Consider the following 16,521-nt stretch of genomic DNA (forward strand, 5'->3'; position numbering starts at 1 on the left):
GGTGTGAATACTTTCAGAAGGCACTGTACATACACACACACACACACACACACAGAGACAGACAGACAGACACACAGATGTGACACATGCATACACACACACATTTCATTTCCCGAGGTATATTAAACCAAATCAAACCATCTGAATAATTGACCCCAGTGCCCTACTCCCTTGTCACTGTTGTCGATCTCAGAGGACTAGATAAATGGAAGCAATACGGCAACATTTCACCAGCCAATCAGAAGGCAAAATGTATTACCATAATGCAAAAGTCTATCCCATCATCTCAGATTTACTTCCTTGAGTGCCTAGGGTGTAGGGGCTAGGGGTTGTTTTGGGATTCAGAAGAGTATGGCTACATTCTGAACCTCTACCCGTGCACTCGTTCACTCCCCCTGATACATTTAAAAGCATTGGATTGGTGCAAGCATGACTGGAGAGTGTTTCCAACATATTCCTCACATCAGTCCATTATTTTTTTTTATCTATAAGAGTGCCCGCCCACATGGTATAAATACTATAGTTTTCACTGTAGTGTTTTTGCTGACTTTACTGTAGTATTGACTGTAGTGTTGCGGACATGATTGTAGTACACTGTAGTATTTACAGTTTACTTATACAATAAGGCCCGAGGAGGTGTGGTATATGGCCAATATACCATGGCTAAGGGCTGTTCTTAAGCATGACGCAACGCGGAGTGCCTGGATACAGCCCTTAGCCGTGGTATATTTGCCATATACCCCAAACCCCCGAGGAGCCTTATTGCTATTATAAACTGGTTACCAACGTAATTAAACCAGTAAAAAGTACAAAAAATTGTATACCCATGGTATATAGTCTGATATTCCACAGCTTTCAGCCAATCAGCATTCAGGGCTCAAACCACCTGGTTTATAATATAAAATAAATAATGTAGTAAAAAAAACTGTAGTGTATATTTATATAGTAATACCTGTAGTATTTTGGCAGACTGTAGTAATTACTGTAGTGTTTTTGCAGACATTACTGTAGTATTTACTATAGTGTTTGAGGTAGTTCAGAGCTTCTGCTCTTTTCTATAACCTGTAGGTAACACAATATATGGTCTATACATATGGTCTATACATTTATACCATTCCAGCCATTACAATGAATCCGTCCTCCTATAGCTCCTCTCACCAGCCTCCACTGGTATATGCACATTAAATACTGTAGTATATACTTTAGTAATTACTGTAGTGTTTTTTACGGACTGTAGTGTTTTTGCGGACATTACTGTAGCATTTACTGTAGTGTTTTTGCAGTCTGTAGTATACTGTAGTATTTACTATAGTATTCTACACTATACTGTAAAATTCTATAGTAAGTACTACACATGTTCGAGGGATACTACAGTGTGTAGTATAGTATTCTACAGTATACTACAGTTTACTACAGAATTCTAAAGTAAGTACCGTAGTATTCTATACTACACTGTAGTATGTTACACTTCAGGAGAAGGGTAGAGAATCTGAATGTAGCCAGTACTAACCATTGATTGAAGCATCCAACAGACTTTGGCTCCCTCTACTGAATTTGGCCATAACATGCTATTTATTTTTTATTTTCTTTTATTCAACTTGGCAAGTCAGAATAAATTGTTATTTACAATGACGGCTTACCTCGGCCAAACCCTCACCTAACAACGCTGGGCCAATTGTACGCCGCCCTATGGGACTCCCAATCACGGCCGGTTGTTACACAGCCCAGGATCGAACCAGAGTCTGTAGTGACGCCTTAGACCACTGCGTCACTCGGGAGCCGATTGCTGTGGTATTGTAATCATTTGTAGAACCCTCACTTTGTTTTTGTTAACTGTTTAAAAAACGAATAATATAATTCACAGATATATAAAGCAAAGTGTAAAACATATTTTCTAGCTACTTTGATGTCAAACTAAAAGTATTACTATAACATGGTGACACAATGCAAAAATATTACAGTACAATGCAAGAGTAGGCTACCATGCAATGTCATGTCAGTACGTGCTAGGTCATTTTACACCAAAATGTAATATATCAGATCATATAAAGTGCAGTGGTGTGAAGTACTTAAGTAAAAATACTTTAAAGTACTACTTAAGTAGTTTTTTGGGGGTATCTGTACTTTACTATTCATATTTTTTGACAAATTTTACTTTTACTCCAATATATTCCTACAGAATTCATTTTCTATTAAGATATCTTTACTTTTATTCAGTTTGACAATATTTGTACTTTTTCCACCGCTGCTAAAATGTAATCTGGACAATTGTGAACGGCAAATGAATGTAACACATATGTTGACCACTAGGTGGTAGAAGACAACTATTGTAGTTTGGACCATGGTTCGTTGTGCCTTCTATGTGTAAGATTTGAACTTCAGTTTATTGACAATAGAAAAAATATATTTTCATTGTCACTAAGGCTGAAACAGCGGTAATGTGATACAATGACCTTAATTGAAAACTATCTACAGCTGCTCTACACCGCCTGGTACGGCAACTGCACCGCCCATAACAGCAGGGCTCTCCAGAGGGTGGTGCAGTCTGCACAACGCATCACCGGGGGCAAACTACCTGCCCTCCAGGACACCTACAGCACCCGATGTCACAGGAAGGCCAAAAAGATCCTCAAGGACAACAACCACCCGAGCCACTGCCTGTTCACCCAGCTACCATCCAGAAGGTGAGGTCAGTACAGGTGCATCAAAGTTGGGACTGAGAGACTGAAAATAGCTTCTATCTCAAGGCCATCAGATTAAACAGCCATCACTAACACAGTGAGGCTGCTGCCTACATACAGACTTGAAATAATTTGCCACTTTAATAAATGGATCAGTAGTCACTTTAATAATGCCACTTGAATAATGTTTACATATCTTGCATTACTCATCTCATATGTATATACTGGATGTTATACCATCTATTGCATCTTGCCTATGCCACTCTGTCATTGCTCATCCATATATTTATATGTACAGTATATATTCTTATTCCATTCCTTTACTCAGATTTGTGTGTATTAGGTAGTTTTTGTGGAATTGTTAGATTACTTGTTAGATATTGCTGCACTATCGGAACTAAAAGCACAAGCATTTCGATACACTCACAATAACATCTGCTAACCATGTGTATGTGACCAATAAAATTTGATTTGATATATATATATTTTTTTCTCATCACGTATTGTGTCAATGAATGACAGATGTGTTTGGCAAATAATTGATGATGGTGCGATGAAAAATATGTTGTATTCCAGTAACTTCAGCTGTTATAAATGCATGATAATCATGATTGAGGTATTCAGGTTACTCACTAGTTCATAAATAGGCTACATTAGGTATCATTAACCCTGTATCCACATCTTCATAATATACCAGCACTACTTGAAAATGTAACTAGGAGGCACCTATGATAAAGTACAGGCCAAACTGTGATGTAAATGTAAAGTACTGAAAGTGACCTTATTGGGTGAAACAGTAGAAATAGGGAAACACATACATCATAATTTCGTATAGCCAAATAGTCCACTGCTAGCGTTGGACATCCCTAAAAATTCTATAAGGGCTGCAGTCCTTCGGGTCTGACGTCATCGTTTCCGCAAGCCCCCCCCCCCCCCCCCCCCCTCCCCCTCCACTTCCAGTGTCGGCGGCGTTGGCTTCTACCTACAGAATCCAACATGGAGTAACCAGAGATGGGGCTCGTACGGGGCCATCCTCACCGACATCAACGCACGATTTTAATTACCGCATTTCAGCATGGGGCGCGACGGGATTAAATCGGTGGAGGTATTCCAAAGGGATTTACTCTCTCGTGGATGCGCTCGAATAATTGTAGTAAAGCGCTGAGAGACGAAGAAGAGAAGCGAGAAATAACGCAAACAAACGGAAAAAACACTAAGCTACTACTGTTAGTGTGTGATCGAGGGGTTGGACGAGAAGGGAAAGATAAAATGAAGACACCACATTACGTACCCTCGGTGGAATATTATTGTAGGTGAAACGAAAAAATGACCGAGGAAACGCACCCAGACGAGTGAGTAGCCTATAACGTTAGCTACTTCACAAAAGTAGTCTTAATTGTTATTTTGCATGTTATAAATGCTCTAATTATACCCATGTTATGCATGTCTGTTGATGGGATACTGAGACGGATGAGGAGAGTGGACCTAAAGTTTTTCCCCCAAGTTGAAAATGCTTTGTTACCATGTAACGTTAGTGGACAGAGGAGCGGGATGGTTAGGCCCCCTCGCCCTCATGAACGACTTCAGTCTTGAAAGAGGGGGGACGAGGGGAGGGATTGGATCGGAAACATTTTGTAAAGGGTTTACAGTGAATAGTTTCAACTGCACTTCATATCACCATTTGCCATGCAAATAACACGGTAGACGTTGTAACAACATTGTATGTTGACCACAATGTAAATTATGTGGGTGCACGGTCACGGAAAAAGTAGCTTTCGTTTGCATTGTGACGATGTTGGCTAGAAAGTCTTTCTTTGTGGGGGACTGATATGCCATATCCGCCATTTCTTTTCGTGAATCGCTCTAATTTGCATACTGTCCTTCATTCATAAAAATACCAACGGCAAAGGCCGAGAGGGTGCGCGCAGCGTTGATAGAGTTTACGCGAATATTTAATCATTTAATCATCAAGCACGATCAAATATGAATGTCTAGTTTGACAGATAATCCAGTTGATTCAGTCCAGTACCGAATGATAGTCAACATTTCCGTCCTAAAGTGTTTTATTTTATTATAAGTACGTTACGTTAGGCTATTAGGTTGGTTGTTAAAACAAATGCTCCCTCTATTTCTAGGGGTCAACCCATTTTCACACATGCCATTTTCTCGTGTAAAAGTTCATTCCGTCTTACTTATAGGCATACACACTTTTGCTTTTCAAAATAGATATCCTATTGTAGCCTACATATAGCTTCCTCAGTGAAGGAAGGAGGAGGACCATCCTATTCATTGAATTTCATAAAAATAGTGAAACATTTAAAAAGTTATAATTTTTTAGATAAAACTATAGGTACTAAATATTTTCACATTTCCCTAAATAATAGGGATGGACATCTGACATTTTTTTTTAAAACTTTGAGTACTTGCATGATTGTTTTTCCAGTACACAAATGAAGAAAAAAAAATATATATTTTAGAACATTTATCTATATGCCACCAACGTATAATTTATCATAACCATTACAAATAACACATCCTAATTGCTAAAATACCCCAGTCAATAAAAAAAAAGTGCAATTTTAAAAGTAATTAATTGAAACAGTAATTTAACCTGGTTATATTTTATCGTGGAACCCAATCTTTAAAAAGTTAGTAGCCTCAGCAGTGGTGTTTGCTTGTAGAATCCTATGGCTGTGCAATGGCATAGCCTTATTTTTTTTACCAGGCTCAATTTTGTGAGTTGAAAGACCATTTTTTTAGGGTTACATACCCAAATCTGTCTTTTTTCAATATACATGCATTCGGTTTAGTTGGCCTAGGCTTAATGATTGTGATGAAAATATGCAATTTCTATTTATCAATCTGTTTTTCATATTTTCAGTGTGGAACCTGTCGCTGTTTAGGGGGGTTATAGCATAGGCTAACCAATTCTAAACGGCACTAGCAGTTCGCAAAGTAGTGTTGCCACAGTCATAAACCCCGCCTATTTCTTAATATCTTATTTAAACCTTTAACCCTAACGTTAACCACACGGCTAACCTTATGCCTAACCTTAAATTAAGACCGAAAAGCAAGTTTTTGTTTTAATACAGTTTTACAGTATAGCCAATTTTAACTGTGGCTGTGGTAACTATTGACAACTGCAAAGTAGCCTGAGTGGAAATTAGACTGGACGCAATTATTCCAAAACAGCAGCTTGTTGTTGGAACACGTATTTCCTTCAGTCAACCAGTCCATTTAGAATTTGTGATAAAACTATCGTCATTTGGCATGGAATGTAGCTTGTGTATCCCATCAGTTAGATATGTTTTTACAGGCATTTTTATTTCTAAAGGCCTAGCACGAGATTGTGTGTGGCACTCAGCATGCATGTGTAGAGGGAGCAATCAGAAACGCAATTGAGTGAGACACAGTGGGAAAGGGAATTTAGGGAGAACTGTTTGGTACATTTTAATTTTTTGTCATTTAGCAGACATTCTTATCCAGAGCGACTTATAGTAGTTAGTAGGCCTACATAATTTTTTATACTGGTCCCCTGTGTGAATCAAACCGATAACCCTAGCATTGCAAGCACCATGCTCTACCAACTGAGCCACACGGGACCGCTTTGTTTAGTTTTTGTTGTGCCCCTGCAAATACATATGTACAAATGGAACACGAGTCAAAGCAAATTAACGTTGTCTTCAAAGACGGCCGAGTTTCGACCAAATATTTTTACAGTATTTGAAAAACGTGATCTCTGGTTAAAGATAGGTTTGATGTAAGTTCAAGTACTCGATTACTCATACCCATTCCTACCAAATAACTGATTAAAACACACTGTTTGCAATGGTCTGCAGTAGCCTCAACAGCACCATCTAGGGTAGCACCATTGTGTAGCCGGAGAACAGCTAGCTTCCGTCCTCCTCTGGGTACATTGACTTCAATACAAAACCTAGGAGGCTCATGGCTCTCACACTCTTACATAGACTTATACAGTAACCCTAACCATAGCTATATTTTGTTGTAATTTTTCTTCTTAGTTTACCTTTCACTTAGCTAATGTAGCAAATTTAGGCAGTATTGAATGTGTCACTTTTGATTACTCCATGTTGTCTCTCAACCTGTGCACCCACGGTATAAACTTTAATTTGTAGGCAAGGTTGTAGCAACCTCATGATGGGTATAAATTCCATTATCATGTAGTTGCCAAAACCTATTGATGTTACACTGAGCTGGGTGAATGGAATATGAATGACAGTCACCCGTGCTGTAGGTTGAATTCAGAAAAAAGTGGGACGCTTTTTGCATTTCTGTCTTCTGTAACATCTTTCGATGTCTATCCAACATATTAGTCCAACTAATGATACAACCAATGATACAATAGTCATCCCTAATATTAAACGGCACTGGCCTACACGTTCTATACGGCGTATGTTTTTGGGTGTAGAGTACACCTTGGATGTTTGGCAATAAAGGTTCTGTTGCTCATAGCTTCATGTCCTTTATCCTGCGTGTAGAGATTTGGCAATAGCCTACTCCTTCAGGTCATGGGTTATCTTTTCTTATAATGATTTATGGTACACTCACACCCCTATAGGTAAACACATGACTCAGATGGTAATGTAAAGGGAAATCTAATAGTTTGAGCTTGTGAAATGTTTATCCGAACTGAAAGTGCTAAAAGAAGCAGGTTACTTCAATCCATAACCGTTGGCGTTGACATTTCTTAAGCAATTGAACATGATTGAAAGGTGGGAATGTTGGAACAAAGTCGTCTTGGCAACTTTTCATGTGTGCACAAAAGGATACGTGGGATGCTCAGGTTCTCGAATGATATCACAAGTTTTAGTACCCTCGAGCAACAGGCCAGAGTAGTTACACAACAGTGTTCCTGCATATTCCAGCTACCTACAGTACACAACTGTTAAAGACTGTTTTATTATATGTATCCAAATGGCTAATAGTGGTCCAGTTTTATTGGTCTAAGTGCAATAAAACTCTGCTGTACTATGCTAGACAGCAAGTTTGTGAGGTGTTGTCTTGCCTTGCATTCCCCCAATCCATGTGCACGTCCCCCCTCCCCGTTTCCGGAGGTTGGGTTGGCTAGTTGTATTGATCAGAGTAATGACGCCCCAGAACCGGCAAACTCTGAGCTGTCAATAATGCCACCGAGGGGAGAAAATGACATTGAGGAAAGGTCACCACAACTCTCCCCAGCTTCCCAGCCCCATTACTGCCCTGGATCGATTTCATATCAACCCTCCCCTTCCATGAGCTGGGCCGGCAGGGTTCAGCTCAACAACGGCGAAATGAAGCAGAGACGAGATGAAACTATTGGAGCCAAATAGTTGCTGTTAGTGATGTCATTTTTCCCTCTACCGAAACATTGTTTGAACGTCAACAAAGAGATACCTCATTGCCACAGGCTTATTGTCTATCACCAACGACATGAAGCTTGTCATTACATGAATAATACTGCACTAGACAGCCTCTTTCATTCTAAGGTCTCGATCCCGACTTAAACTGCTCCAAACTTTGAGGGACTCAAACGTGGTCAACCTGTACACTACAAAAACCATTGGGGCTTTTTGCCTAGTGATTGGGAAGTCACGGGGCAGAGATGGTGTTGGCCTGTAGCCCAAATGGCAATGTGACATGTCTAATGGAAGATGGATTTCCTTTACTTCAGTTCAATAGTGGCATCGCACGGGTCCACATTCTGCCTCTATCGACTTCGCCACACAGACCTGCTCACGTTTCGGATATCTGTCGACAGGGGAGCGCATGTGAAAGCACCGCACAAGGTCACAGAGTGTCCTTTTCCTTTTCCCCCCGGTTTGGTTGACTTGGTTAAAGAGCATAGCCCCTCTCTTTGTGACGGCGAGGGAACTCATTCTCAATGTTTGGCAGTGACCAAGTGAAACACCATCTGCTCCATCTCTCTGCTGATAGGGGAACTGAGATCTGACCATTTTGTATGGGGATGATGTCATAAGCATGTGTGGAGTTTTCATTCGTTTTCTCCGGTGTCAGTGGACCACCTGAGGCAACAGTGTGCTCGAACGGCTGAACCTGTAACGTCCAGCCGATGGGCCTTTGGCGTAAAGTTTGCTTTAGCAGAGTCACCCATTGCTGGTGAACGGTTTGACATCGTGACTAGTTTTGCAGATATTAGAATTGGGCATGTAAAAAGGAAGTTCAGTTTACTGTCGCAAAGAACTAGTTATATTCCTAGTTATTCCCATCCCAATGTACAGTACATTTGCCCCAATGGAGGTTTTAAAAAAACTCCCAAAAAATCACACACAAACAAAAACTCAAGACGCTTCCGTTAGAAGTGTAGTCTACAACTTCAAGACACAAACTTATGCTGTAGAAAATGGTCACTAACATACTAAGTCTTGATGCCCCACTGAGGACCAATCAAAACTACCAACAGGTTTCTTAGCTAATAGGTTCTTGGATTTGATGTGATTGTGTGCATGTTGTGTGTTTTGGGGGTTTAAAAGCAGGCGAGGTAAGATTAGCCAAGCCTTATCACATCCTTTTCTTATCAGCGAAAGGGTGCAGAGGTTGGAACAATTTGAGCAGATTATTGTTTTATTTTTTACCCCTGTGTGGCAGTTTGTTTTATTTTGGCAGTAGGTTTGGCAGTAGGTTTGGCAATGTGGTTATGGAACAGCTGCTTAAGTAACATTTACGTACAGAAATGTAACTATCTTTCGGTATGCAACATTTAAAAGTGCTGTTGAACTACAGTACCAGTCAAGTTTGGACACCTACTTACTCAAGGGTTTTTCTTTCTTTCTTTTTTTACTATTTTCTACATTATAGAATAATAGGGAAGACGTCAAAACTATGAAGTAACATGTATGGAATCATGTGGTAAAGAAGTATCTCCTGTTCCGTAGTGGTGGTGGTGTGTGTCTGGAGTATATTAATAAAGTGTGTTGCTACACTCAGTCTGTAGTGCCACCACTAGGCATGTGGTCTGTAGCCACAGATTACATGCCTATCATTTTCTATCCAATTTCAGCTGCCAGCCATACTGTGACATCTTCATTCTGAATTTAGTATACCTTCCATATAAAGGTCCCCGTAAAAACTAGAGCGTACTATACTAATCGGAGATGTGTAGGGAGAGGATTGTTGGATAGTAAAGGGGAGAAATTGCGGTGTAGATATTGGAGGGGGCGAACAGTTGACGTGGGGTCACACATGCATATGTATTTATGTTAAGAATAAAAAGATGAACACTGAGTTTTATTATAGTTGTAGTTCGCCAACCCTATGCCCAGTCCACTAATATATATATATATATGAGTGATGGTTGATGGTTTGATGTTATTTTAAAATGGACAAAAAAATTGCTTTTCTTTCAAAAACAAGGACATTTTTAAGTTACCCCAAACTTTTGAACGGTAGTGTTTGTGTGTACACTCACACACACATACACTGCTCAAAAAAATAAAGGGAACACTTAAACAACACAATGTAACTCCAAGTCAATCACACTTCTGTGAAATCAAACTGTCCACTTAGGAAGCAACACTGATTGACAATACATTTCACATGCTGTTGTGCAAATGGAATAGACAACAGGTGGAAATTATAGGCAATTAGCAAGACACCCCCAATAAAGGAGTGGTTCTGCAGGTGGTGACCACAGACCACTTCTCAGTTCCTATGCTTCCTGGCTGATGTTTTGGTCACTTTTGATTGCTAGCGGTGCTTTCACTCTAGTGGTAGCATGAGGCGGAGTCTACAAGTGGCTCAGGTAGTGCAGCTCATCCAGGATGGCACATCAATGCGAGCTGTGGCAAGAAGGTTTGCTGTGTCTGTCAGCGTAGTGTCCAGCGCATGGATGCGCTACCAGGAGACAGGCCAGTACACCAGGAGACGTGGAGGAGGCCCGTAGGGGGGCAACAACCCAGCAGCAGGACCGCTACCTTCGCCTTTGTGCAAGGAGGAGCAGGAGGAGCACTGCCAGAGCCCTGCAAAATGACCTCCAGCAGGCCACAAATGTGCATGTGTCTGCTCAAACGGTCAGAAACAGACTCCATGAGGGTGGTATGAGGGCCCGACGTCCACAGGTGGGGGTTGTGCTTACAGCCCAACACCGTGCAGGACGTTTGGCATTTGCCAGAGAACACCAAGATTGGCAAATTCGCCACTGGCGCCCTGTGCTCGTCGCAGATGAAAACAGGTTCACACTGAGCACGTGACAGAGTCTGGAGACGCCGTGGAGAACGTTCTGCTGCCTGCAACATCCTCCAGCATTACCGGTTTGGCGGTGGGTCAGTCATGGTGTGGGGTGGCATTTCTTTAGGGGGCCGCACAGCCCTCCATGTGCTCGCCAGAGGTAGCCTGACTGCCATTGGGTACCGAGATGAGATCCTCAGACCCCTTGTGCGACCATATGCTGGTGCGGTTGGCCCTGGGTTCCTCCTAATGCAAGACAATGCTAGACCTCATGTGGCTGGAGTGTGTCAGCAGTTCCTGCAAGAGGAAGGCATTGATGCTATGGACTGGCCCGCCCGTTCCCCAGACCTGAATCCAATTGAGCACATCTGGGACATCATGTCTCGCTCCATCCACCAACGCCACGTTGCACCACAGACTGTCCAGGACTTGGCGGATGCTTTAGTCCAGGTCTGGGAGGAGATCCCTCAGGAGACCATCCGCCACCTCATCAGGAGCATGCCCAGGTGTTGTAGGGAGGTCATACAGGCACGTGGAGCCCACACACACTACTGAGCCTCATTTTGACTTGTTTTAAGGACATTACATCAAAGTTGGATCAGCCTGTAGTGTGGTTTTCCACTTTACTTTTGTGTGACTCCAAATCCAGACCTCCATGGGTTGATAAATTTGATTTCCATTGATCATTTTTGTGTGATTTTGTTGTCAGCACATTCAACTATGTAAAGAAAAAAGTATTTAATAATAATATTTCATTCATTCAGATCTAGGATGTGTTATTTTAGTGTTCCCCTAATTTTTTTGAGCAGTGTGTATATATATATTCCTTGTTTTTGAAAGAAAAGCATTTTTTTTGTCCATTTAAAATAACATCAAATTGATCAGAACTACAGTGTAGACATTGTTAATGTTGTAAATGACTATTGTAGCTAGAAACGGCAGATCTTTTATGGAATATCTACATAGGCGTACAGAGGCCCATTTATCAGCAACCATCACTCCTGTGTTCCAATGGCACGTTGTTAGCTTATCCATGTTTATGATTTTAAAAGGCTTATTGATCATTAGAAATCCATTTTGCAATTATGTTAGCACAGCTGACAACTGTTGTTCTGATTAATGAAGCAATAAAACTGGCCTTCTTTAGACTAGAGTATCTGGAGCATCAGCATTTCTGGGTTCGATTACAGGCTCAAAATGGCCAGAAACAAAGCACTTTCTTCAAAAACTCGTCAGCCTATTCTTGTTCTGAGAAATGAAGGATATTCCATGTGAGAAGTTGCCAAGAAACTGAAGATCTCGTACAACGCTGTGTACTACTCTCTTCACAGAACAGCGCAAACTGGTCTAACCAGAATAGAAAGAGGAGTGGGAGGCCCCGGTGCACAACCGAGCAAGAGGACAAGTACATTAGAGTGTCTAGTTTGAGAAACAGACGCCTCACAAGTCCTCAACTGGCAGCTTCATAAAATAGTACCCGCAAAACACCAGTCTCAACGTCAACCGTGAAGAGGTGACCCCGGGATGCTGGACTATCTAGGCAGAGTTGCAAAGAAAAAGCCATATCTCAGACTCAGATCTGGACAGAGGAACTCTGCCTAGAAGGCCAGCATCCCAGAGTCGCCTCTTCACTGTTGACGTTGAGACTGGTGTTTTGCGGGTACTTTTGAAAGGGGGGGGGGGGATGTGTGTGTGTGTGTATACAGTACCAGTTAAAAGTTTGGACTAGAGGTCGACCGATTATGATTTTTCAATACCGATACCGATTATTGGAGAACCAAAAAAAGTCGATACCGATTAATCGGCTGATTTAAAAAAATATATATTTGTAATAATGACAATTACAACAATACTGAATGAACACTTATTATAACTTAATATAATACATCAATAAAATCAATTTTGCCTCAAATAAATAATGAAACATGTTCAATTTGGTTTAAATAATGCAAAAACAAAGTGTTGGAGAAGAAAGTAAAAGTGCAATATGTGCCATGTAAGAAAGCTAACGTTTAAGTTCCTTGCTCAGAACATGAGAACATATGAAAGCTGGTGGTTCCTTTTAACATGAGCCTTCAATATTCCCAGGTAAGAAGTTTTAGGTTGTAGTTATTATAGGAATTATAGGACTATTTCTCTCAATACCATTTGTATTTCATATACCTTTGACTATTGGATGTTCTTATAGACACTTTAGTATTGCCAGTGTAACAGTATAGCTTCCGTCCCTCTCCTCGCTCGAACCAGGAACACATCAACAACAGCCACCCTCGAAGCAGCGTTACCCATGCAGAGCAAGGGGAACAACTACTCCAAGTCTCAGAGCGAGTGACGTTTGAAACGCTATTAGCTCGCAGTCCGCTGACTAGCTAGCCATTTCACATCGGTTACACCAGCCTAATCTCGGGAGTTGATATGCTTGAAGTCATAAACAGCGCAATGCTTGAAGCATTGCGAAGAGCTGCTGGCAAGACGCACGAAAGTGCTGTTTGGATGAATGCTTACGAGCCTGCTGGTGCCTACCATCGCTCAGTCAGACTGCTCTATCAAATCATAGACTTAATTATAACATAACACACAGAAATACGAGCCGTAGGTCATTAATATGGTCGAATCCGGAAACTATCATCTCGAAAACAAAACGTTTATTCTTTCAGTGAAATACGGAACCGTTCCGTATTTTATCTAACGGGTGGCATCCATAAGTCTAAATATTCCTGTCACACTGCACAACCTTCAATGTTATGTCATAATTACGTAAAATTCTGGCAAATTAGTTCGCAACGAGCCAGGCGGCCCAAACTGTTGCATATACCCTGACTCTGCATGCAATGAACGCAAGAGAAGTGACACAATTTCACCTGGTTATTATTGCCTGCTAACCTGGATTTCTTTTAGCTAAATATGCAGGTTTAAAAATATATACTTCTGTGTATTGAATTTAAGAAAGGCATTGATGTTTATGGTTAGGTACAGTCGTGCACCGATTGTGCTTTTTTCGCAAATGCGCTTTTGTTAAATCATCCCCCGTTTGGCGAAGTTGGCTGTCTTTGTTAGGAAGAAATAGTCTTCACACAGTTCACAATGGCCCAAACTGCTACATATACCCTGACTCTGTTGCAAGAGAAGTGACACAATTTCCCTAGTTAAAAGAAATTCATGTTAGCAGGCAATATTAACTAAATATGCAGGTTTAAAAAATATATACTTGTGTATTGATTTTAAGAAAGGCATTGATGTTTATGGTTAGGTACACGTTGGAGCAACGACAGTCCTTTTTCGCGAATGCGCACCGCATCGATTATATGCAACACAGGACACGCTAGATAAACTAGTAATATCATCAACCATGTGTAGTTAACTAGTGATTATGATTGATTGATTGTTTTTTATAAGTTAAGTTTAATGCTAGCTAGCAACTTACCTTGGCTTCTTACTGCATTCGCGTAACAGGTAGGCTCCTGGTGGAGTGCAATGTAAGACAGGTGGTTAGAGTGTTGGACTAGTTAACCGTAAGGTTGCAAGATTGAATCCCCGAGCTGACAAGGTAAAAATCTATCGTTCTGCCCCTGAACACGGCAGTTAACCCACCGTTCCTAGGCCGTCATTGAAAATAAGAATGTGTTCTTAACTGACTTGCCTAGTTAAATAAAGATTAAATAAAGGTGTAAAAAATAAAATTAAAATTGGCCAAATCGGTGTACAAAAATATCGATTTCCGATTGTTATGAAAACTTGAAATCGTCCATTCCGATTAATCGGTCGACCTCTAATTTCAACACAGTTTGTCATTGGGCAGAGAGGAAAATGTACATTTTTGAAGCAGATTTTCTGTAACTCTACACATTTTGCCATTGCTTATGGCGTGTTCATACGCTATCTGGGGGGCCTCCGACCTCCAAGGGAATCGACCTGTTGAATATTGGGGGGGACATGTCCCCCCAACCCCATGTGGCAATATCGCCTATGGCATGGAGAGTAAAGAGAAGATGCCACCATTTAACATACAATAACTCCATTTATTTCAGTGCGACTGGCCTATTCTGGGTTAGAATATGAATATGTAGGCCTTAACCCTACTTGTTTGATAGAATCATTTGTCCCTATCAAAAATCGACCTATTTCATGTACAGTTGTCTATGAACTTCTGAGCCTTGATGGACCCATTGCTGCTTTGCTTTGTCTGGTTCATCAAGTAACAGAACAGCCTCTTCTCTACACCTCAAACGCAAGGAAAGTATCCCATGACTTTAACTTTGTTAGTGGCCAGCTCCTTGTACAAAATCCTCATCTGATGGCCTGTGATGTCCTGAATGGGAGCTGCCAGAGAGGGAAAAAGGAGAGGGAGAGGAGAAAAAAAAGGACTATCGATCACCTATGTTCCTACATTCTGAGCCGTGGATGACATCACCCCAGGTCTTTCACACCTACCTGTGGGTTGGGTTTGTACATTGTAAACCTTTGACCTCTTTTTATGAGCCTGACAAAGTAAGGACACCGGGCACACACTCCTGATAAGGAGACCAGTCAGAGCTGAGTAATATTCAACCCACATATTCTTCTGACCTGCATGCTAGCGAGAGCCATGAATGTACATGTTCTTTGCTCACTGCTGTACACAATGTGCACCAACCTTTTGCTGATAGGCAAGTTGTTCCAGTTGCTTCAAATTCATTTTGGGCTCCTGTGTGCGAGAATAAGCTGGTTTGGAATGGATGGACCCTCCCGTTGTGTTTGGGTAGTGGTGGGCTTCTTAGGCCATGTTTCTCCCCTCACCCCTCCTCCTTGACGGATGAGGATGGAGTGTGCTGTGTGCCACTGCCGGCGAATGCGGAATGGCTGCCGGGAGATGACTCATGCTCAACTCACACACTACACTCTCTCGCTCCGTCTCTCTCTCGCACACACACACACACACACAAGCGCCATCTGCTTGTCAAGGAGACTGAATCATACTGTACGTGGGGAAGCACTTTTGAGCCAACAGCCTGGAAGTCAGGCACGGCTGCTGCTGCTTCCACCATGGTCGGGCTGGTGATTGGGATGGGATGTTGTGTCATCTCGCACACCGCGACCGTCTGCCGAGGGAGACCATGAGGAATTTGTGACCGTGGCCACGGGATGTAGGAGAGATGTCCGATTATAAAAGGCAAGCCGTCCGGTTTTGTATTTCTGCTGCTTCCCTGGTTTCTGTTAGCCATGTCTTTCTGTGTCTACTCTGCAATGTCCTCCTCCTCGCTCATATTCTGTGTGGCTGTTGCTGGAGGGGCTGCTGCTCGTGACTACTGCGTGGTTGGGATAAGGTTTTGTTTTGGCTGTGGCGGAAAAGGTTAGATGAGCGAAGCAATGCTGCCACCTTTTACAGAGGAGATTTGGTGTTTCTGTAACGCCGGGGGGCTCTCTCTGGCTTGTGCTCTCAGGTCTTTAGATGTGTAATCATAGAGTACATTCGCTGGCACTCTGCAAGATTGTTCTGAATCGTCCATGTGGGCTCCATGTTCATGGATCTCAGGGAGACGGATCGTCAGCCTTGTTTGCAAAGACTGGCTTTATTCAGACATTTCTTCCTTCACCCGGTTTATTTGTCAAAACTCTAAATGAATATTCATTGTGTTTGGAAGTGCAGCCAGGGTATCTGGGATAATCATATCGTGTG

The 16,521-nt window shown here is 41.7% G+C and overlaps 1 protein-coding gene across 4 annotated transcripts in view; it reads left to right on the forward strand.

The window, feature by feature from the left end:
* Positions 1 to 3,638: 3,638 nt before the first annotated feature.
* LOC139567490 (sprouty-related, EVH1 domain-containing protein 2-like) overlaps positions 3,639 to 16,521 on the forward strand; it is a 31,346-nt gene continuing 18,463 nt past the window's right edge. For all 4 annotated transcript variants that reach the window (XM_071388804.1, XM_071388805.1, XM_071388806.1 and 1 more), the window contains exon 1: positions 3,639 to 4,033. In XM_071388804.1, coding sequence (XP_071244905.1) covers positions 4,008 to 4,033 — 26 coding nt within the window. In that variant the 5' untranslated portion in view covers positions 3,639 to 4,007. The remainder of the gene's footprint in view (positions 4,034 to 16,521) is intronic.

The sequence above is a fragment of the Salvelinus alpinus genome, chromosome 2 (genome assembly GCF_045679555.1).
Source record: "Salvelinus alpinus chromosome 2, SLU_Salpinus.1, whole genome shotgun sequence".
Classification (NCBI taxonomy): Eukaryota; Metazoa; Chordata; class Actinopteri; order Salmoniformes; family Salmonidae; genus Salvelinus; species Salvelinus alpinus.